A 23,317-nucleotide genomic window follows, 5' to 3' on the forward strand; every position below is an offset into this window, starting at 1 on the left:
TGGAACCCAGGGCCATACTACCTTTGACCTATATTTTTATTCTTTATTTTTATTTTTTTATTTTTTATTTTGGTGGTACTGGGGTTCCTGGAAACCCTTCTACCTCTGGGCTACACTCCCAGGCCTATTTTTTTATTTTACATTTTTTTTTATTTGGAAGCAGGGTCTCCTAAACCAGCAAGGCTGGCTTCGAACCTGCGCGATCCTCCTGTCTCCGTCTCCCAAGCCTGGGGATTACAAGTGTGCGCCACCACGCCCGGCTATTCTTTATTTGAAACAGGGTCTCCCTGAGTTACAAAGATCCTCACTAAGTAGCTGAGGCTGTCCTCGAACCGTGATCCTCCGGTCTCAGCCTCCCAAATGCTGGGATTACAAGCGTGCGCCACCACACCCAGCTTCCCTGGCCCTGTTTTATTTTTAATTTTCAAACAGGGTTTTGCTAGGTTGCTGAGAGTCTCACTATTAGCCTTGAACCTGGGGACCTCCCATCTCAGCCTCCCCAGGACTGGGATTACAGGTGTGCACCACCATGCCCGGCTCCTCTTCTCTGCTGCCTGACTGTCACGGGGCCAGGAGCCTTGCTCCACCATCCCTCCCCGCCATGATGTTCTCTACTGTGCCACGGCCCCAGAATCAGTGAAACCAAGTGACCCCTGGGCTGTCACCTCTGAAACCATGAGCTGAAATAAGTATTTTTTCTGTGCTGAGGCGATTTTCTCGGGTATTTTGTCACAGTGGCGGAAAGCTGACCAACACCGGCACCATGCTGCTACAGAGGCGGAATATGAAAGGTGAGAGGCGGTGCTGAGGCCACGGCTGTTGCTTCATGAGAGCAAAAATTTAGTAACTGAGCCGGGCATGGGGGTGCAAGCCTGTAATCTAGTACATGGGAGGCTCAGACAGGAGGGTGGCAGGTTGGAGGCACCCGCCTCCCTCCCCGCCCCACAGCGCAGTACCTGCGTGAAGTTGTCCAGGGCCTTGTGCAGGTTGGCGTGCATGCCCGCGGGCGGCTCGTTGGTGATCTTAATGGAGTTCTCCAGGATGCCCTGGGGGACGACGTGACCCTCAGGGGAGGGCGCGGGTTCCGCGCTGATGAAGACCCTGAACGCTGGGTGGCTGTCCTGGAGATGCTCCTCCAGTTTCTTCTCCAGGGTGCCGAGCCACTTGGCCACCAGGTGGATATTCTGACGGGAAGGAATCAACCCCCCAATTCAGACATCTTGCTTTGCTCCAGCAGCAGAAGACAGTTCTCTGGAAGAAGCTAGAGGGGGCGCATGGCCTCCGCCTCAAATCATTTTTAAGAATACTCTTAGCCGGGTGTGGTGGTGTGCGTTTGTAATCCCAGCATTTGGGAGGCTGAGATAGTAGGATCGTGGTTCACGGACAGCCTCAGCTATTAGCGAGGCCCTTTGCAACCCAGTGAGACCCTGTTTCAAAATAAAGAATGAGCTGGGTGTACACGCTTGTAATCCCCGCGCTTGAGAGGCTGAGACAGGAGGATCACGCAGGTTCGAAGCCAGCCTCAGCTACTTAGCGAGGCTCTCAGCAACTTAGTGAGACCCTGTTTCCAAATAAAATATTAAAAAGGTCTGGGAGTATAGCCCGGAGGTAGAAAAGCCCCTGGGTTCCACCCCCCAGTACCACCATAAAACAAACAAACAAATAAACAAAAGAATGAAAAATAGGGCTGGGGTGTAGCTTGGAGGTAGAATGCCCCTGGGTTCAATCCCCAGTATCATTAAAAAAAAGAAAAAAAGAAAGAAAGAAAGAAAGAAAGGAAGAAAGAAAGAACTCTATAGTGTATATCTACCACATTCTCCTTCTCCACTCATCTGTTGAAGGACACCTAGGTTGGTTCCATAATTTGACAGCTGTGAATTGTGCTGCTGTAAGCATCCAATAATTTTTATAGGCTGTGATAAAATAGATGTCATGTGAAATTTACCATTCCAGCCACCTCTCAGTGCACGGGGCGCATTTGAAGTGCCTGACGGCTTTGCACACACTTGCGCTGCGGTGCACCTGGGCGCCTTGCAACCGCAGAAAAATGTCTTCCACAGCATCACAGGGTATTGTGATATCCAGTAGTGGTGACCCCCTAGCACCCTGCTATGTGGAGTGCTATCACTGGAAAACCTATATTTTTTTCCAGCATAGTGTTCTCAAACTTGACTGCATGTGAGAGTCCCCCAGAGGTTTTGCTCAACCAGATTACTGGGCTCCATCCCAGAGTTTCTGATTTAGTAGAAGAGCTGAGCTTCAGAACTTGCCCTTCCTTCCTTGCTTCCTTCCTTCCTTTGTATTGGGGATCAAACCCAGGGGCTATCCTACCTCTGAGCTACACTCCTCATCCGGTTTTAGTTTTCATTTGGAAACACGGTCTAGCTAAGTTGCCGAGGGCCTCGCTAAATTTTGCCGAGGCTGGCCTTGAACCTGCGATGCTCCTGTCTCAGCCTTCCAAGTACCGGTGTGCGCCATCACACCCAGCCTAGCATCTGCGTTTCTAACGAGGATCCAGGTGATGCCATCACTGCTGAGGTCGGGACCACACTTTGGGAGTCTAACTTGTGGTTACAAAGCAATTCCAATTCCCCGCTAGTTGACACCTGGATTAACCGAACTCCTGGGAGTCAAGAAGAGGATGTCCAGACCAGCACTCCTGGCATTTACCTAGTTAGATAGAGATGTGGAATCTCAGGCCCCTCTCAGACGTCCCGAATCAGCGCCTTTTAATGAGATCCTCCAGTAATTTGTCTTCGTGTTAAAATTTGAAAGCCGTGGATTTAAACTTCTTCAAACTGGTTTTCCCAAGTCAAGCCGTCTCTCCCCCTCTCTGGACCATTCTATTAATGGTTGCCAAACTTATCTTCCTAAAACACCCTGAGTCCCACTGTTGTATGAAGTCTTTCTATTTTTATTTTATTTTATTTTTATTTTTATTTTTTTTGTGTGTGTGGTAGTTGGGGTGGAACCCAGGGACTTTCTACCTCCGGGCTATACTCCCAGACCTATTTTTGTATTTTATTTGGAAACAGGGTCTCACTCAGTAGCTGAGGCTGGCTTCAAATCTGTGCGATCCTCCTGTCTCTGCCTCCCAAGCATGGGGATTACAAGCGTGCGCCACCACGCCCGGCTCTGCCTGTGTTTTTATCAACACCCAGGTTTACTTTTGAGCACCGTACATAAGGCACCTTTTACTTGGGGGAGGACAAGCACTTGGATTCTTTGCAACGTGTTTTATTATGATGGGCTGATAAAACCCTCCTGGCTCAACATCCCAGGAAAGAGGCTTGCAGAACCTGAAATATACAGATGGGCACCAGGCGTCCTATTAGGACCACAATCATTTGGTCGCAGAGTCCTTTTTTCTCCTCTACAGAAAGAGGAATGCCAATCATGTTTGCTGTGCTCACTTATTTTACAAATAACCGAAGGGAATGGGTTTTTTTTAAAGGGCTCTGTATAACTGGCCGAGGCTGTGGAAGAGTTAGCGGTGGTGTTGGGAATGAAAATCTGTTAAAAATTATTTACAAAAATCACTTGGTGGGAGCAGAGACTTTAGTGGCTACCTGGACAGCAGTATTGGTAACTAGCTGCTGCTTTAGGGACTCCAGCTCCGCTACTGGGCAGGGCCAGGGAATAGAACCTGGGTTGGGTGCAGGGATCAGAGTCTGCGTCACTGGGTTTATGGGCCTGGGAAACCCACCCCTCTGCCAACATAGGAAGGGAGGAAGAGGAGGCTAGTCTGAGCCTCTATCCCAAACCTAGGTCCTGAGAAATCAGCTCTCCTTGGGGTTGTTGGGGTAGGATTTCCAGTGAGTACCATGGGATATTGTGATGTGTCCATTTGAGAAACACTGGCTTGATAATTACTTATGTAGTCTTATTCATAGGATTCTTGAAGCCATTTGCTTACTGATACCATTGAAGAACTTCTTGAAGGGGATATGATGCGGTCTCTCTCTCCTCTCTCTCTCCTCTCTCTCTCCTCCCTCTCTCCCTCCCTCCCTCCCTCCCTCCCTCCCTCCCTCCCTCCCTCCCTCCCTCCCTCTCTCTCTCTCTCTCTCTCTCTCTCTCTCTCTCTCTCTCTCTCTCTCTCTCTCACCGGGTATTGGACCCAGGAGCATTCTACTTCTGAGTTTCACAATGCAAGGGCATCTTCCTCTGAGCTACACCCCGAGCCTATTTTGTTTTTATTGCTTACTATGAAACAGGGTCTCACTAAGTTGCAGAAAAGGCCTCAATAGTAGCTGAGGCTGGCCGCAAACCACAATCCTCCTGTCTCAGCCTCCCAAGTACTGGGATCACAGGCGTACCCCACCTGTGCCTGGCTGGGTTTTCCAATTTTTTTTGGGGGGGGGTCTGGGGATGGAACCAAGGGGCATTTGACCTCCAGGCTACACCCCCTGCCCTATTTTTTTTTATTCTTTATTTTGAAACAGGGTCTCACTAAGTTGCAGAGGGCTTCACTAAGTAGCTGAAGCTGTCTGCGAATCACGATCCTCCGGTCTCGGCCTCCTGAATGCTGGGATTACAAGCATGCGCCACCATGCCTGGCTTCCCAAATTTTGAAGAAGGAACTTATTGACTATTTTTACTTTTCTTCAAAGGCTCTCTCAAGTTCTTAGGCTGGGAGACACTGTACCACAATACTCCTGACCACTCTAGTTCAGTATATCAAGGGATTCTTAAAGCAGGAGTAGCTCGGAGTCCCAGGAGAGATTTCATAAACCAACAGAGATCTTTTGCTTGTGTGTGTGTGTGTGTATGTGTGTGTGTTGGGGGGGGGGCAGACATCTAGATGGTTTCTCACTGGGAGAAACAATTTTCCTCCGCAATGCCCGAACAACGGGGATTAAAGAGAGATCTTTGAGCTGGGCGTGGTGGTTCACGCCTATGACCCCAGCCCTTGTGAGACTGAGACAGGAGGATCGCAAGTTCAAGGCTAGCCTCAGCAATGTAGTAAGGCCCTTAGAAACTGAGACCCAGCTTCCAAATTAAAAAAAAAATAATAAAATAGGCTTAGAGGGGTAGCTCGGAGGTAGAATGCCTCTGGGTTCAATCCCCAGTATCAATGAACACATAAATAAATAAACCAGAGAGATGATACGGCGTCGGGACTGACCCAGATCAGGGCGGAGGGGCCGTACCTGTAGAATAACCCAGTGACCTTTCTTGGCAGCGAGGTCCAGCGCAGCCTCGGCCACCACCTCCTGTCCTTGCCCCAGAGACACGTTGTGGAAGTTGCGGTTGTTGAAGGTGTAGCCGAGTTTTCTTCCTAGAAGGAGGACGGAGTGGCTTTCATCACTGCTTGGGTCTAACGAACGATGCTACTTCATGGTCCTAAGGAAATATCTCCACCTCGAAACCCAGATACGCCCGGCCCGAGCCTTACTTTGAAACAGGGTCTCACCAAGTTGCTGAGCCTGGGTTCGAACCTACTATCTTCCTGTCTCGGCCTCCTAAGGACTTGGACATTGGTCCATGATCTTTCAGAGTACTGGTGTGAAAAGGGCCCAAGACAGAGCGTGTGGGTGTGGTCCCTTTGAGCTTGCTTTATCTTCTATTTTTATATCTTGTTGTCCCTGGGACTCTACTGGGAGGTGTGGCTACTAGGGGCAGGATTCAGCTGTTCCTGAGCTTTACTGACATTCCATTAACTTCTAACCTAATTACTTACAACACACAGAAAGGTTTTACTTACCTGGTTTCCATGAATGAGAGTGAGAGAGACAAGACAAGGAGGGATATGACTGCATTGTTCTACTTTATGTATCTTTTGTTTTGTGGTGCTGGGGGCCTGCTACCTCTGAGCTACTCCCCCAGCCCTATTTTATTACTTATTGGCTAACAGGGTTTTGGTAACTTGCGAAGAAGGGCCTTGCTAAGTTGCTGAGGCTGGCCTTGAACCTGTGATCCTCCTGTCTCAGCTTCCCAAGCACTAGGATTACAAGGTGCGTGTCGCCACGCCTTGCTCTTTTTATATGCATCTTGAGAAGGGTTGTTGGTGTTGGAAAAAGAGTAAACGAAACCAGGTGTGGGCATGCCTGTAAATCCCAGTATTTGGGAGGCTGAGACAGGAAGATCGCAGGTTCAAGACCAGCCTCCGCAATGTAGTGAAATTCTCAGCAACCTAGCTAGACTCTGTTTCCAAAAACAAAAAATAAAAAAGGGCTGGGGATGTAGCTTGGGTGTAGAATGCCTCTGGGCCCAACCCTCAGTGTGGCAACCACACCATTAAAGCAAGGCCAAAGCCGGGCGTGGTGCCGCACACGTGGTGGCGCACGCTTGTAATCCCAGCATTCGGGAGGCTGAGACCTGGAGGATCGCGGTTCGTGGCCAGCCTCAACTACTTAGTGAGGTCCTCTGCAACTCAGTGAGACCGGGTTTCAAAATAAAGAATAAAGAGTAGGGCAGGGGGTGTAGCCTGGAGGTAGAATGCCCCTGGGTTCCATCCCCAGACCCGCAAAAGCAAAACAAGTAAATAAAAAAATAAACTGAGCGTGATGGCTCATGTTTGTAATCCCAGCATTCGGGAGGCTGAGACCTGGAGGATCGCGGTTCGCGGACAGCCTCAGCTACTTAGTGAGGCCCTCTGCAACTCAGTGAGACCCAGTTTCAAAATAAAGAATAAAAAATAGGGCAGGGGGTGTAGCCTGGAGGTAGAATGTCCCTCGGTTCCATCCCCAGACCTGCAACAAAACAAAACCAAAAAACAAATAAATCAAGGCCAATGCCCACAAATTGCTATCCAAGCCCAAAGAAAACACACACAAAAAATGGCCTTAATAAACAGAAGCAATTCTGCTTCTACGTTAATACGATCCCATAACATCTAGATAGAATTATAAACCATTCTTTAGATAAAAGGATCATAGACTTGTATAATGCCATGAAAGAAGTCATTTTTTTTTTTCTAGAGGGATGGAGTCGATGAGAGAAAAAGAAGAGAAATTAAAAAAAAAAACAGAAAAAGAATAAAAATCTGGACTCAAAAAAATGACTTTCAGAAGAAACAAAATCGAAGATGTCATCTGCTGCTTTGTGCAAGAAAGGCTTTGAGAACAATCTGCTAATGCCAGACATTTCTTTTAAGTACTACAAAGAAAACGCACAGACTCTCCTTCAACCGCAGGGGCTAAGCGAGAGGGTGACTTTTGTATTGAGAAATCGCTATTAGAGCGCCCACGGAGGCGAACCCAAGAAATACCTTTATTAAACTATAAATCCTAGTTGGCAATATCTCCTAGTTGGGGAGATAACGGCTAATTCCAGAGAAAATACCAGGATAAAAGGTGCTAGCATTATTATATGGTTTCTGTGATGTTTTTGTTCGCCAAAGAGCCCATTTATCTTCTTTATTAGTGAGAGAAGGATTGAGGGAGAGAGACGCTTCGTAAAGATTAGTTTGAAAACTGCAGGCCCTGGGTGGGTGGGAGCAGAGTCCAGCGGCCCTGGCCGGCCAGGCTCTGCGTGCATGGCGCTGGGCCCGAGGCAGGATGGCGATCCTGACTACAAACAACGCATCTTGGAAATTTGGAGAAGGGAGGAAAAATGGCTGGGACTCTCACCGACTCAACACCCACCAAACCCGGGTGTTCAAGGTGAACTTGTAGAGTCCCTCCTCTTGCATCTCGAGGGCCCTCGAGATGTCTAGGTCATGAGCAAGCCCTTCTGGGTGCAATCCTCCTTCACCTTCTCACCTTCAAGTTGTCTGGAATTGTGGTTTTCACGCCTGCCTGCCTGCCATCCATCCATCCATCCATCCATCCATCCATCCATCCATCCATCTATCCTTCTCCCTTTCCTTTTTTTTTTTTTTTTTTGGCAGTACTGAGGGTAGAACCCAGAGGCTTTCTACCTCCGAGCTATACTCCCAGACCTTTTTTTTATATTTTATTTGGAAACAGGGTCTCACCAAGTTGCTGAGAGCCTCACTAAGTAGCCGAGGCTGGCTTCGAACCTGTGCGATCCTCCTGTCTCAGTCTCCCAAGCGCTGGGATTACAAGCGTGTGCCACCACGCCCGGCTCCTTCTCCCTTTCAAAAATTTTTTTTTGTGGTACTGGGGTTTGATGCCAGGAATGTTCTACCTCTGCGCAACACCCCCAGCCCTATTTTATTTTTTATATTTTTATCTTTTATTTTGTGGTACAGGGGTCTTCTATCTCCGGGCTACAGCCCCCATCTATTTTTTAATATATATTTTAGTTGGAAACAGGGTCTTACTAAGTTACTGAGAGCCTCACTAAGTGGCTGAAGCTGGCTTCAAACATGCACGATCTATCCTCCTGTCTCAGCCTCCCAAGTACTGGGATTATGAGCGTGTGCCACCACGCCCGGCTTCTAACCTACTTTTAATAGTCTCTGACGGAAAAGAAAACGGGGCTAAGAACAACGGAAAGAGGCTTGAAGCACAGAACCTGTCGTCTGGCCACAGACACTAAAGGAATCCTGCTCCTTTGAACCCATTTGGTAGCGGGCAGGCTTACGCAAGCAAATCGAAGTGCCTCCATCACTCAGCAGCGCCAGGGAAGAGGAAACAGAGGAGGCAGGAGAAGCCAAGGTTGGGATAGACAGCTTCTTTCCGATCACAAAATAGACATGACCGGATTCACTTTGTCAAAGCCAACCGGTTGCTTGAACCAAAAAGGAAGGAGACCTGAGCTAGAGAGAGAGACCCAGTGACAGAAAGACCAGGGATGAAGACAGACTAGGGCTGAAGCCGACCTCCCCACCCCCGCCCCTTTGAAAGGATGTGGCTGCGGGAAGATGGGGCACACCGAGGGGCCTCAGAGCCAGGCGGCCTCCTCGTCATTACCGCACCCACCGCACAATGGCACCTGGCTTTCAACTATTCAAAGTCTTTGCACATCTGAGATTTCGCTTTGATCCTCGCAGTCACCTGTGGGGGTAGGAAAGCATCTGGGGTGCTGTCGAAATGAAAATAAACGTGCAAATTAGGGAGTGTGCGTGGCTCCTCTGGGCAGAAGGCGCCAGGAGAGAGAAGAAAGACCTGACAGCACTGTTAGAGGATTAATCAGAGCCGGCCAAGAGAAAAACAGCCGGGACAGGAGGCCGCGGTGGAGTTCCTGTTAAAACAGGGGTCAAGAAAAATAGATGGAATTCTCTCCGTCCTCCTCCTTCTCCTTGTTCATTGACCCGGTGGCACAAAAGTATCAGAGGCATTTAAATTCCTAATCAGGGGTCAGGAGAAGAGCTATAGAAGTTGGAGGGAACTCTGAGATTTGTGGGACGTGCATTTTTTTTTTTGGGGGGGAGTGTAATCATGACAAGAAACACATCTTTTTTTTTTTATTGCGGTACTGAGAATGGAACCCAGGGGCTTTCTACCTCCGAGCTATACCCCTAGCCCTGTTTTTTTATTCTTTATTTTGAAACAGGGTCTCACTGAGTTGCAAAGGGCTTCACTAAGTAGTAGCTGAGGCTGGCCTCGGACTGCGTGCGATCCTCTTGGCTCAGCCTCCCAAATGCCGGGATCACAAGCGTGTGCCACCACGCCCGGTTAACAGAACACTATTTAATCTGGCTCTTGGTGCTTTGGACCTGTACCCAATACTAAGAGCTGCCATAGTTGCCCGGGGTGGTGGCACTTGGGAGGCTGAGATCGGAGGATCGCAGGTTCACAGCCAGCCTTAGCAACTCAGCAAGACTCTTGACAATTTAGTGCGGCCCTCTGCGACTTAGAGAAACCCTGTTTCCAAATTTAAAAATAAGAAACAAAAGAAGAAAAAGAATAGGGCTGGAGGTATAGCTATGAGGTAGAATGCCCTTGAGTCACCCCCCATATCGTAACAAACAAACAAACAAACAACTGCCATAGTTAAATAAAGGAACAGAGACATGAAGGAGAAAAGAACATTAATGAAGCCCAGTGTGGCGGCACAGGCTTGTAATCCCAGTCCTTGGGAGGCTGAAACAGGAGGATGGCAAATTTGTGGCCAGCCTCAGCTACTTAGTGAGGCCCTCTGCAACTTAGTGAGACTCTGTTTCAAAATAAATAAAGAGTTAAAGATAGCGCTGGGGGTGTAGCTCAGAGATCGAATGTCCCCTGGGTTCAATCCCTGGTAACACACACACACACACACACACACACACACACACACACACACACACGGACATTAATCAAATGCCCAAAGATGGGAAAGGATTCTAGGCATTTTAAGAGTTGAAAGAAAGGAATACAATAAACTGTCTGATGGTCTACAGAGAAAGTGAGTTTCCTTAATACACTGGGGTGGGGGACCCTGGGGAAAGGGTTTGAGACAGCAAAGAGGACTTCAAATTGGAGAATATGGGCTCAATGGGCAACCGGAGTAGATTTAAGGGTGGGCAGCGTGTGTGGACCCAGAATATGTGTTCTAAATGGGTGATTTAGGAAATAAACCATCAAGAAGGCAGGGAGGGAGGAAGAGAAAGAGAGAGAGGGAGAGAAAGAAGAAGAAGGAGGAGGAGAAGGGGAGGAGGAAGAGGAAGAGGAGGAGGAGAAGAGGAAGAGGAGCAGGAGGAGGAGGAAGAGGAGGAGGAGGAAGAAGAGGAGGAGAAGGAGAAGGAAGAGGAGGAGGAGAAGAGGAGGAGGAAGAAGAGGAGGAGGAGAAGGAAGAGGAGGAGGAGAAGAAGAGGAGGAGGAAGAAGAGAAGGAGGAGAAGGAGAAGGAAGAGGAGGAGGAGGAGAAGAAGAGGAGGAGGAGGAGAAGGAGGAGGAGAAGAAGACAACGACGACTACAACGAGGAGGACGATGATGACCATGGCAACAGAGGAAGAGGAGGAGAAGGAGGGAGAGATAGAAAGAAAGTGAGAGAGGGAAAGAGAGAGAGGAAGGGAGGGAGAGGCGCAGGTGCTTTACTAATCTCTGGTGATGAGCGGTAGTAGTGCTTCTGGAGGTATGCATTAAGATTAAGCAAAGGGCAAGACTGAGCTGATGTATTCTGAGATAAATAAGCAATATAGATTGGGGGGGGATCAGTTTTCCAGGGTTGACAGAAAGCTTCAAACTATATGATGGAATAGTTAGAGGTCAATTGGCTAAGAACAGTAGGAAATTGCTCATAAAGAGAGTATATAAAAGCTTCCAAAAGGAAAAGAGATTGAATAAAACCGAGGAAACTAGATTTATCCACATATGAAAAGAGCCTCCAGTAGATAGCAGAAGACACGGACCTCTATGAAGGGTGGAAATCAGGAATAACTTTGTTAGGACAACAGTTCTTATGATAGTCATTCATTTATTCCCCCGATCACTCATGCAACAAACATTACCTGAGCATGGAGCTTGGGGGCACACGCTTGTAGTTCCAGTACTTGGGAGACTCAGACAAGAGGATCAAAGATTCGAGGCCAGCTTTAGCAACTTAGCGAGACCTTCAGCAACTTAGTGAGACTCTGTTTCAGAATAAAAATAAAAGGGCCAAAAGTGTAGCTCAGAGGTGAAATGCCCCGGGGTTCAATCCTCGGAACTAAAAATAGATAAATAGCCAGGCATTGTGGCTCACGCTTGCAATCCCAGTACTTGGGAAGCTGAGACAGGAGGATCACGCAGGTTTGAAGCCAGCCTCAGCTACTTAGTGAGGCTCTCAGCAACTTAGTGAGACCCTGTTTCCAAATAAAATATAAAAAGTAGTTCTGGGAGCCGGGTGTGGTGGCGCACGCTTGTAACCCCAGCATTTGGGAGGCTGAGACAGGAGGATCGCAGTTCTCAGACATCGTCAGCTACTTAGTGAGGCCTTTGCAACTCAGTGAGACCCTGTTTCAAAATAAAGAATAAAAAATATAGGGCTGGGGGTACAGATGGGAGGTAGAGTGCCCCTGGGCTTCATTCTTAGTACCGCAATAAAAAAGATAAATATCTTTTATTTATCTAATCATATTAATTATTATATCAAGAACAATCACATTATAATCAATATTTATTATAATAGAATTCATATGATAAATATTGATTATAATATAATTTATATTATGATTAATATTTATTACAATATAATTTATATTATGATCAATATTTATTATAATTTAACTTATAATTAATATTTATTAAAATATGTTATATTATAATTAATATTTATTAAAATATAAGTTATATTATAATTAATATTCATTAAAATATAGCATATATTATAATTAATATTTATTATAATTTATATTATAATTTATATTTATTATAATCTAATTTATATTATAATTGATATTTATTATAATCTAATTTATATTATAATTGATATTTATTAATGACATATTATAATGAACATTTGCTAATTATAACATAATTTGTATTATATTGTGATGTTTATTCATATTTACAATTGATATCATTAATATAACTATACTGTATTAATAATAATAAATATAGAAGATGCTATAAATGGTATAAATGGTATGGAGGATGTGCTCTGATAATAAATATTATTTAGCACATTATTATTTATGTTATTTATTAATAATGTTATCTGAGCACATCCTCCATACCATCTACAGTATCTTCTGTTAGAAAGATGAAGAAGAAGATGTCATGGTCTCTGACCTCCGGCATCTTAGTGATGGGCAGGCAGGCCAAACAAAGTTGAAATTACAAAATAATGCTGAAACTAGAACGGTATTAAATGCACCGATGGAAAGTATACTGTAGCTCCGTAAGAAGTTATACCAGGAAACCCAACGGTCTTGCTGGGGGGAGGCCGGCAGAGGCTGATCTCGTGAGGTCCTTGGGCTGTTGAGATTGTTTCAATAAAACCAACTCTTGGTGAAGCCGCCCAGTTGAGGCAGGCTCACCCTCTGACCGAGGATCTGAAGGTTCCGTGTGGCTGCAGCACAGTGAGCTGGGGCTGGTATGATGCAGGGTGGGGCAGAGAGGAGGGCTGCGGGTTCGAGGCCAGCCTCAGGAATTTAGCAAGCCTCTCAGCAACTTAGGGAGACTGTTTCAAAATGAAAGTAAACAGAGCCGGGCGTGGTGGCACACGCTGGTAACCCCAGTACTTGGGAGGCTGCGACAGGAGGATCGCAAGTTCAAAGCCAGTCTTGGGAACTTCCTTTTTCTTGAATCCACATACTGAGAGCTGGGCGGGTGAATGGAAAGGACTCACACGTAGACCCAGCACAAGAAATGTCAGTACTCAAGGCAGAGAGGGGACCCTAAAACTTCCAGGGATTGGAACTGGGTCGCCAACCCAGAAAAATAGAATCTCATTCTAGTGGCCTTGGACCACTCACGGATAAACTGGCTTCTACAAGACAGCACAGCCATGTGTCCAAAGTTTTATTTTTTATTTTTTTATTTTTTTTTGGTGGTGGTACTGGGGTTCCTGGAAGCCCTTCTACCTCTGGGCTACACTCCCAGACCTATTTTTACATTTTCATTTTGGAAACAGGGTCTCCTAAGCCAGCGCGCGCAGCTGGCTTCGAACCTGCGTGATCCTCCTGTCTCTGCCTCCCAAGCGCGGGGATTACAAGCGTGCGCCACCACGCCCGGCCAAAGTTTTAAATAAAAATCATTTTGCAGCGGGCAGGGTGGATATACACAACCATAATACCAGTATTTGGGAGGCTGAGATAGGAGGATCGCAGGTTGGAGGGCAGCCTCAGCAACTTAGCGAGGCCCTGTTTCAAAATAAAAAATAAAAAGGGCTCCTGGCAGAGTTTAGAGGTAGAATGCTCCTGGATTCAATTCCTAGTGTACACACACACACACACACACACACACACACACACACACACGCACACGCACACACAATCATTTTAGATCTAGGAAAACTATCAATTTTATGGGTAAAATTTAAAAATTAAAGCATTTTTAGACACAGACACACAAGGATTTTTTTTTTGATGGCATGTGCCAGCAAAATAAAAATGAAAGTAGGAAATAAAAAAAACATATGATGTAAAGATCATAAAACAAATATAGAAGGGCAAGAAAATAAGTCCCAGGGTGTGAGCTTTCTAGAAGGCAGAAATAGAATTGATCTGTATTAGAATAGTCTGTCAGTGGGCTCTAGAAAGATTATCTTCAAGAAGAATACCCGTGAATTTCTTTCAGCATAGAGAATGAATGAGAAGTCGTTTATTATTCATAGGGTGATAATGGTAAATGGGATGTTTATTTCTCCTCCCAAGAAAATAAAAGGCAATTTGCAACTCTAGGAAAAGCTAGCCGCCATCAAAGAAAGTTATCATTTGCGTATGAAGCAAAGAAAATTTCGTGTGATTTTAAAGAACATTCTTCTCTGAAGACCCCTCGAGGAGGTTATCATCCTACATCAAAGAGGAGGAATAGAATGGGAGACATTATTTACCTCTGTGGTGGATGGGATATTTATATTCATTAGGACATAAATGCTATTTATTGACTTTCAAATTTAAAAATTAATCTTTGGACTAGGGACGCATACAATTACGGATGGTATCAGGCAAATGAATATGAATTTATTCGTGATTATGTAAAAATAAAAGCATAGCTGACAGGAGTTGGAAAATGAAAACCGGAGAGGAAAGTCAAGAGAAATCGTCTAAAATTCATGGAATAAGAAAACTGAGTTTTCACCGGCAGTACTTAAGCTCCGACATAGCCAAGAGAAGAACTACACATTTTAATGTAGCTATCAAAATCGGGGAGGTGTTTACCCAGAAATTATATAATGATTAAATGAACAAGGTCATAGAAAGGAACAAATGACCGAAACTGATTCAAAGTGAAATAGACACTCTGTGTAGACATAGGACCGGCAAAGAGATCAAATAAGTCATTCAAAACCTTCCTGCTCAGAAAAGCTTAGGCCTGGATGGCTTCATTTCTCAGTGGTGACCAACATTCACGAAGATGAATTCCCACTGGATGGTTTGGTGTCCCCCAAGGAACCATATCACTGAACCCCCAGGCGGGGATGCTGGGCGGTGCTGCGGGACCTTTAAGAGGCGGGGCCTCCTGGGGTCCTTAGGCTCCTGGGGGCGTGGCTGAGAGTATTATCATATAAAGAGCAAGCCTTTCCCCCTCACAGCTTCCTGCCTGGCCAGGGAATTTGCTCCCAGGCACAGTACCTGACCTCTTTCTTGGGGTCTTTGCCAGCTGGGGATGAAGTCCCTTAATGGGACATGAGTGATGCAAGCGATGATAATAATCTTATTAATAGAAGAAAGAAAAAAAACTGCGCATTATCACCTCACTAGATGCAGAACAGGCATTTGACAAAATTAACACCTTCTCACAATTCAAGGAAAACACTCAGCAAACTAGAACTGGAAGGAAAGGCGTGGTAGCCTAGGCTTGTAATTCCAGTATTTGGGAGGCTGAGACAGGAGGAGCGCAGGTCGGAGGCCAGTCTCAGCAATTCAGCAAGGCCCTCTGCAGTTTAGTGAGACTCTGTTTCTAAATAAAGAATAAAATAGGGCTGGGAGTGTAGCTCAGAGGTAGAACGCCTCTGGGTTCAATCCGCTTTATGAGTACTCTAAAATACTTTTAATTGTATATTTTTGGTTTTGGGTGGCGGAGAGTCATCTCTCTGAGTTGCCCGGGCTGGCCTTGAACTCGTGATCCTCCTGCCTCAGCCTCCCAAGTAGCTGGAGTGACAGGTGGGCACCGTGTTGTCTGGCTGAACTGTATACTTGAAAGGGTGAATTGGATGGTTTGTGAATTACAGATCCGTGGAGTTGGTGAAAAATTGAATGAAAGACGAGGGGTGGTGGTGGACAGTGGCGCGTCTCATCTGCACCTGTGGGATTTTAATTTTTAGAGACGGCCTTGGGGCAGGGGAGTAAGGGCTCCGCAGAGAGCTTCTTATCCCCGAGTTTCCTGCGGGAAGGGGACACGTTGTATGGTGCGGAGCCGCAGTGCACGCCGGGTCTGCAGGAGGCCAAGGGAGCAAGGGGAATCCTTGGCCAGAGCCTTTATTAGGGCTTCTGTGGTGAACACAGGCAGGGCAGGGTGGACACAGGCAGGGCAGGGTGGATAGCTTAGGAGTGGCTCATTCGAATAATACGGCGGGCCTTGGGGCTTATACGCTGTTTCTACTTGTCTGGTTCCCAACCATGGGGGATACTGGCTTGGCCTCTGAGAGTTAAATAAAGGAGATGTATGGGCAAATGGATTGTTTAGTCTGATACACAGAGGTGTGTTCTCAGCTAAAACCAGGCTCGCTCTGGGAGAGGTGGTCTCTTCCCCAGTGGGCCCAGTCGCTAATCCTGGTAAACTGAGGATACAGAAGGCAAGAGAGGGTACTTGGCACCATAGGTCCTGGGACCCCTGGATTTCAAACAGGCACCGGGGCCCTAAGACGCTGATGGCAGGTGTATCCTTATTTTCCAAATCAGGGAATAAATAGGTATCTACAGCTGATGCATTCTGAATTGGTGGTAGAATATCATGAGAATGGGATAGAAAATTAACTCGGGCTAGATGTTTGGTGAACGCCTATAATCCCAGTACTTAGGAGGCCGAGACGGGAGAATCGCAGGTTCGAAGCCCACCTCAGCAACTTAGTAAAACTCTGTTTCAAAATAAAAAATAAAGCTGGGCGTGGTGGAGCACGCCTATAACCCCAGTACTTGGGAGGCTAAGACAGGAGGATTGCAGGTTCCAAGCCAGCCTCAGCAACTTAAGCAAGGCCCTGTTTCAAAATAATAATAATAATAATAATAATAATAATGCTGAAAGTGTAGCCCTTGGATTGCAGCCAACCTCAGCAACTTAGCCCCTCCGCAACTTGGTAAGACCCTGTTTCCAAATAAAAGATAAAATAGCGATCGCGGTGCAGATCAGAGGTAGAATGCCCCTGGGTTCAATCCCCAGTACTGATAAATACACACATACATACATAAATACATAAATAAATACATAAATAAAGAAAGAAGGAAAGAAAGAAATGCATATATACATACATACATAGGGCGAGGGTATAGTTCAGAGGTAGAGCACTCCTGGGTTCAATCTTACTAACACACACACACACACACACACACACACACACACACACACCCCTCAGGAAGACTAAATTCAGAAATGGACCTTTTCTAAAATTTAGAAATGGCTCTTTTCTAATCTATAAATGGACCATTTCTAAATTCAGAAATGGTGCCTGGGAAGAGGATCCTGGTACGGGGAAGAACGGCGCTGGGGACTGTTGGCTTTTTTTTATTTTAAATTCCACTTTATTATTATCGATTCTTTAAAAAACATTGTGAGCAGGTGTTGCTTGGATCTTTTTAGGAGACTCTGAAAACACACAGTCAGGGAGCGAATGGAGAATAATAGTTCTTTTATCCCATTATTCAATCCATCCATTCCCGAGGCTCAGCGCTGTCTCACCTGCTCCCCAATACAAGGCGGAGCTTCTCTCTCGCGGCCTCATGAATAAAGATGGGGTGCTCCTGGAGTCGGGTAACTTGTTCTGCATCATTCTTCCTTAGAAGGACTTTGTTTTACAAAAACCCATCAGGTCTTCATATAATTCTGCTAATGGCGTTGGGTTACTTTATAGTTTTTTGTTTTGTTTTGTTTTTTGCGGGTCTGGGGATGGAACCCAGGGGCATTCTACCTCCGAGCTACACCCTCTGCCCTATTTTTTATTCTTTATTTGGAAACAGGGTCTCACTGAGTTGCAGAGGGCCTCACTAAGTAGCTGAGGCTGTCTGCGAGCAGCAATCCCCCTGTCTCAGCCTCCCAGATACTGGGATGACAAGCGCGTGCCACCACGCCCCGCTTGGCTGTATGGTTTTGATTAGTCATTCCCCATTCCTTCGTTAAGTACTTGGCTGTCCATAGCTTCAGTAATTGTGTAATCAGCTAAGTAATTGTGTCTGGACTAAACAGACATAGGCTATTTTCCCCTCGTTATTTCTTAAATAATATAAGACAATAACCATTTACATCATCTTAGGTATTTTAAGTCATCAAGAGATGATTTGAAAGTATGGGGAAGCCGGGCGTGGTGGCGCACGCTTGTCATCCCCGCCGCTTGGGAGGCGGAGACAGGAGGATCGCGCAGGTTCGAAGCCAGCCTTTGCTGGCTTAAGAGACCCTGTTTCCAAATATAAAAAAGTATAAAATAGGTCTGGGAGTGTAGCCCGGAAGTAGAAGGGCTTCCAGGAATCCCAGTACCACCAATAAAAAATAAAATAAAATAAAAATAATGGGGAAAAAGCCGGGCGTGGTGGCTCATGACTATAATCCTAGTACTCGGGAGGCAGAGACAGGAGGATTGCATGTCTCGGGCCAGTGACTTAGGGAGGGAGACTCAGCAAGTTATCGAGACCCTGATTCAAAATAAAACAGGGCTGAGGGTATAGCTTAAAGGTAGAATGTCCCTGGGTTTTATCCTCAGTACCACAAGAAAAAAAAAAAGAAGAAGAAAAAAAGAGAGAGAAAGCATATAGAATTAACCAAACTATTTGTCTAATACCTAATGCTGAGTTTGCGAAAAAAAAAAAAAAAAAACACTGACATATGGTTGCATTGCTAGTATAAACTAGTACCTAAGACCCAAGATTAAGAAGCACCGCTGAGCATGGTACACATGCCTACCATTCCAGTATCAAAAATTAAAAAAGAGCCGGGCGTGGTGGCGCACGCTTGTAATCCCCGCGCTTGGGAGGCAGAGACAGGAGGATCGCGCTGGTTAAGAGACCCTGTTTCCAAATTAAAAAAAAAAAAATATATATATATATATATATATATATGTGTGTGTGTGTGTGTGTGTGTGTTTGTGTGTGTGTCTGGGAGTGTAGTCCAGAGGTAGAAGGGCTTCCAGGAACCCCAGTACCAAAAAAAAAAAAAAAAAAAATTAAAAAAGAATGAAAAGGGCTAGGGGGTGTAGCTTAGTGGTAGAACACCCCTAGTTTCCATCCCTACAAACACTTCTTCATGCAAAAAAAAAAAAAAGAGTATTGTATGGAAGAATGTACATGGTTCTATGCAAATACTATATAATTTTTTTTAGTACCAGGGATAGAACCCAGGGGCATTCTACCTCTGAGCTACACCCCCCAGCCCTACTTTTTTAAATTCTTGATTTTGAAACCCGGTCTCACTGAGTTGCAGAGGGCCTCACTAAGTAGCTGAGGCTGTCCGCGAACCGCGATCCTCCGGTCTCAGCCTCCCGAATGCTGGGATGACAAGCGTGCGCCACCACGCCGGGCTCCAATCTACCATTATTATTATTTTTTTTTATAAATGGCTTGTACATTTGTGGATTTTGTTATCTGTGTGTGTGTGTGTGTGTGTGTGTGTGTGTGTGTCTTGGATCCAATCCCCCACAGATACTGAGGGATGAGAGAGAGAGAGAGAGAGAGAGAGAGAGAGAGAGAGAGATGGAGGGAGGGAGAGAGAGATATGGAGGGAGGGAGGGAGGGAGGGAGGGAGGGAGGGAGAGAGAGAGAGATAGATAGATATCAAATGGAAAGCACCTTACTAAGACCTAGGAAGACGATGGATGCTAAAAGTAACACTGATTTCCAAAGTGCCGCCACTCATGGGAAGGGACAGCAGTCATTGGACAATGACAGTGTAGCACTTGCAAAGACAGAAGGCCCCAGAAGACCTGGGGATTCAAGTAGGGTCTTCCCAGGGTTGGTGACATTGGAGTTGGTACCCACGGGATGAGCAGATGTTGGGCTGGGGATGAGGATGCTGCAGGGGAGAGAGGGCATTTGGGAGAACGAAGAGTGATGCATCTGGTTCAAAAGCATAGAGAAGAAGAGAAGGGAGTAGAAAGGTGTCATAAGCAAAACAACAGATGCTCAAAGATGTCCACGTGCTGGAGTCAGGAGCAGTGGTCCACGCTTGTAGTCCCAGGCACTGGGAAGGCTGAGGCAAGAGGATCGTTAAGTTTGAGGCCAGCCTGGACAACTTAGCGAAGCCCTGTCTCAAAAGCTAAGGATGTAGCTCAGTGGTAGCACACCCCTGGATTCAGTCCCTAAGACCAGGCACACGTACACGAGATATCTCGCCCATGTGCTACTCTGTGGAACCCATAAACGTGTCTTTTCCGTGGCAAAAAAGAACTCTATAGATACGGTCAAAGGTTTGGAGATTCTAAGGATTCTGAGATTCAGACATTATCCTGGGTTATCTGGAGGGCGGGGGTGGGGAGAGTTTCAATATAATTGCATGTGTCATTATAAGAAAAAGAGAGACGGGTGTGGTGGCGCATGCTTGTAATACCCGCGCTTGGGAGGCGGAGACAGGAGGATCCCGCAGGTTTGAAGCCAGCCTTGCTGGTTTAAGAGACCATGTTTCCAAATTAAAAAAAAAAAAAAAAAAAAAAAAAAAATATATATATATATATATATATATATATATATAATTAGGTCTGGGAGTGTAGCCTGGAGGTAGAAGGGTTTCCAAGAACCTCAGTACCACCAAAAAAAAAAAAAAAAAAGAAAGAAAGAAAGAAAAAAAAGAGATCCATTTATGACTTCTGACCCTCAGAATGGTAAGCTAATATATTTGCATTGTTTTAAGCCTTCAATTTGTTACAGTCAACATAGGAAGCTCATAGTGGGAAGTAAGTTGGAGAAACTGGCAGGAGTTCTGGGGGACAGATTCCTAGCTTGTCTGTTTGGTTTGAAGCGCTGAGAACTGAACCCAGGGCCTCTCATGGGTCAGGCAAGGGTTCTGCCACTGAGCCATAGCCCCAGTTACAAAGCCTCTTGCTGGCCATTTTAAGGAGTTCAGACTTGATTGGGGGAAGGGGAGGGAATAGGAGCCTGTGACAGGATCATCCTTCTGTTTGGGCAAGACTGCCCTGGCTACTTCAGGGGAGAGAGGACAGTCCTCTGCGTGGGACTTTTTGCTACGGACTCTGCCTTCTAACAGCACCCATAATGACGAGTCCTCTCTCTGGTGGGTGATACTGTATTTTGCTTCAGCGACAGCCCTGACTTCTCTACGGTTTGCAAATGCCCAATGCTAAGTAGAGAGCGCTGACTCTGGAGAAAGGGAAGCAACAGACCCAAAGACAGAAGGGGCCCCCAGGCTCTCTCACCTTGATATTCTACGTCCTTCAGCGGGTCCACCCCCGGAGACAGGATAAAAAACATGGGGGTGGCTGGGCCGGACTCTTCAAAGGAGGATGCAAAATCCAGTGCTCTCCCGGCAACGTATTTGCTTCCTAACATCTCCTCGACGAAATCGCTGCCAGAGAGAAAGTCCGTGTACACACGAGTCACAGGATAATAACAGTTGAGATGTTAAAGCTTCTAGAAATGAGCGGATGCGGGTGCTCTAGGTCACGGGCGAGGAGTCAGCTAGAACTGGCTCTAAGTCCACAGCTTGTCAACACTTACACCTGTGCTGCTAGCTGGGGGGCTGCTCGCCCGGATGGGGTTCCTTCTCTACTGTTACCCACCCTGACCACAGCCACCTCCTTCCGGGCAGCTGGATCCCATCTCATAGCACCCCATCCATCAGGAGACTGTTGGGACCAGTGCTTCTGGATTTTTTAATTTTGTGTGTGTTACTAGGGATGGAACCCAGGGGCATTCTACCTCTGAGCTACACCCCCAGCCCTATTTTTTTATTCTTTATTTTGAAATAGGGTCTCACTGAGTTGCAAAGAGCCTCACTGAGTAGTAGCCGAGGCTGTCCTTGAACCACGATACTCCTGTCTCATGCCTCCCAAATGCTGGGATAACAAGCGTGTGCCACCACACCCGGCTTGAATTTCTTTCTGATAGACCATGTCTTTTTCATAGAGTGCTTGTATTTAGAGACTATCTATGTCCAGGGCGGGAGGATTTTGGCAAACACTTACCTGTAGAGTCACAAAGTAGACAATTCTTTTCTTTTTTTTGGTATGAAAGCTGAACCCAGGAGCATTCAACCTCTAAGCTACACCCCAGCCCTAATTTATTTATTTATTTATTTATTTATTTATTTATTTATTTATTTATTTCTCTCTCTCTCTCTTTCTCTCTCTCTTTCTCTCTTTCTCTCTCTCTTTCTCTCTTTCTTTCTTCTTTCTCTCTCCTTTTCTCCTTCCTTCCTTCCTTCCTTCCTTCCTTTTTCTTTCTTTGTGGTATACTGGGGTTCCTGGAAGCCCTTTAACCTCCGGACTACACTCCCAGACCTATTTTATACTTTTTTATTTTTTGGAAACAGGGTCTCTTAAGCCAGTGGGGCTGGCTTCGAACCCGCGCAATCCTCCTGTCTCCGCCTCCCAAGCGCGGGGATTACAAGCGTGCGCCACCACGCCCGGCTCCTAATTTATTTTTAATTTGGAAACAGAGTCTCACTAAATGGCTGAGGCTGGCCTCAAATCCCACAACCCTCCTGTCTCAGCCTCCCAAATACTGGGATTTCAGGCATGTGCCACCATCCCAAGCTTCCTCTAGACTCTTAGCAACATCAACTCAAGAGATCTTCGTGCCTTCTCCCCCTTTCAACCATCCACATCCACGGCCACACCTTCATCCACATCGTTAAGGGAACTCGCTCTGTGTTTGAAGCCATAAATGATAACCTACTGTTCTGTGACTAAAACCTCCTATCCTTATAGTTATTTCTGTAAAGTATCTCTATTTCATCCATTGTGTGTGTGTGTGTGTGTGTGTGTGTGTGTGTGTGTGTGTTAGTGGGGACTGAACCCAGGATTCTACTTCTGAGCTACACCTCCAGCCCTATTTTCTTCCTTATTTTGAGGTAGGGTCTCACTAAGTTGCTGGCTTTGAACCTGTGATCATCCTGTCTCAGCCTCCTAAGTACAGTGATCACAGACATATGCCATCATTTTGGGCTTTATTTTAGTTATTCTGCCCATATTTGTGCTACTCTAAGTACAGGAATTTCAGTGCCTTGGCTTTTCTGATACTATCATATCATCTCCTCAATGTCTATACTTCTTTTCTATCCAGTATAGTCTTCATGACCTATAATTTCTCTTTTCAAAATAACCTTGAGCCAGGTGTGGCGGCACATGCTTGTAATCCTAGTACTTGGGAGGCTGAGACAGGAGGATTTGCTGGTTCGAGGACAGCCTCAGCAATGCAACAGGACTCTCCGTAACCTAAAGAGATCCTGTTTTAAAACAAACAAACAAACAAACAAAAAGAGCTGAGGTTATAGCTCTGAGTTGAAGCCATCAATGAAAACTTACTGTTCTGTGATAGACTGCCTCTGGGTTTAATCCCTAGTACAACACACACACACACACACACACACACACACACACACACACACACGATAAAAAACCCTTTGAGGTATAATTAACACATTCTATGATTCACTCATTTTAAGTGTACTATTCAATGATTGTTAGTGATTTACCAAGGCATACAATCTTCATCATAATCCAGCGTTAGAACATTTTCATCACACTG

General features: G+C 45.9%; 1 protein-coding gene across 1 annotated transcript in view; it reads right to left on the reverse strand.

Moving 5' to 3' along the window:
• The window catches only part of DNAH9 (dynein axonemal heavy chain 9), a gene marked incomplete at both ends in the record, with an annotated part of 402,526 nt that overhangs the window by 23,275 nt on the left and 355,934 nt on the right, over positions 1–23,317 (reverse strand). Inside the window, 3 exons of the mRNA XM_080712788.1 lie at positions 957–1,184; positions 5,151–5,278; positions 20,986–21,134. Of these exons, the coding sequence (XP_080568914.1) occupies positions 957–1,184; positions 5,151–5,278; positions 20,986–21,134 (505 nt within the window). The remainder of the gene's footprint in view (positions 1–956; positions 1,185–5,150; positions 5,279–20,985; positions 21,135–23,317) is intronic.

This window comes from Muscardinus avellanarius (assembly GCF_963383645.1).
Source record: "Muscardinus avellanarius genome assembly, chromosome: 16".
Taxonomy (NCBI): Eukaryota; Metazoa; Chordata; class Mammalia; order Rodentia; family Gliridae; genus Muscardinus; species Muscardinus avellanarius.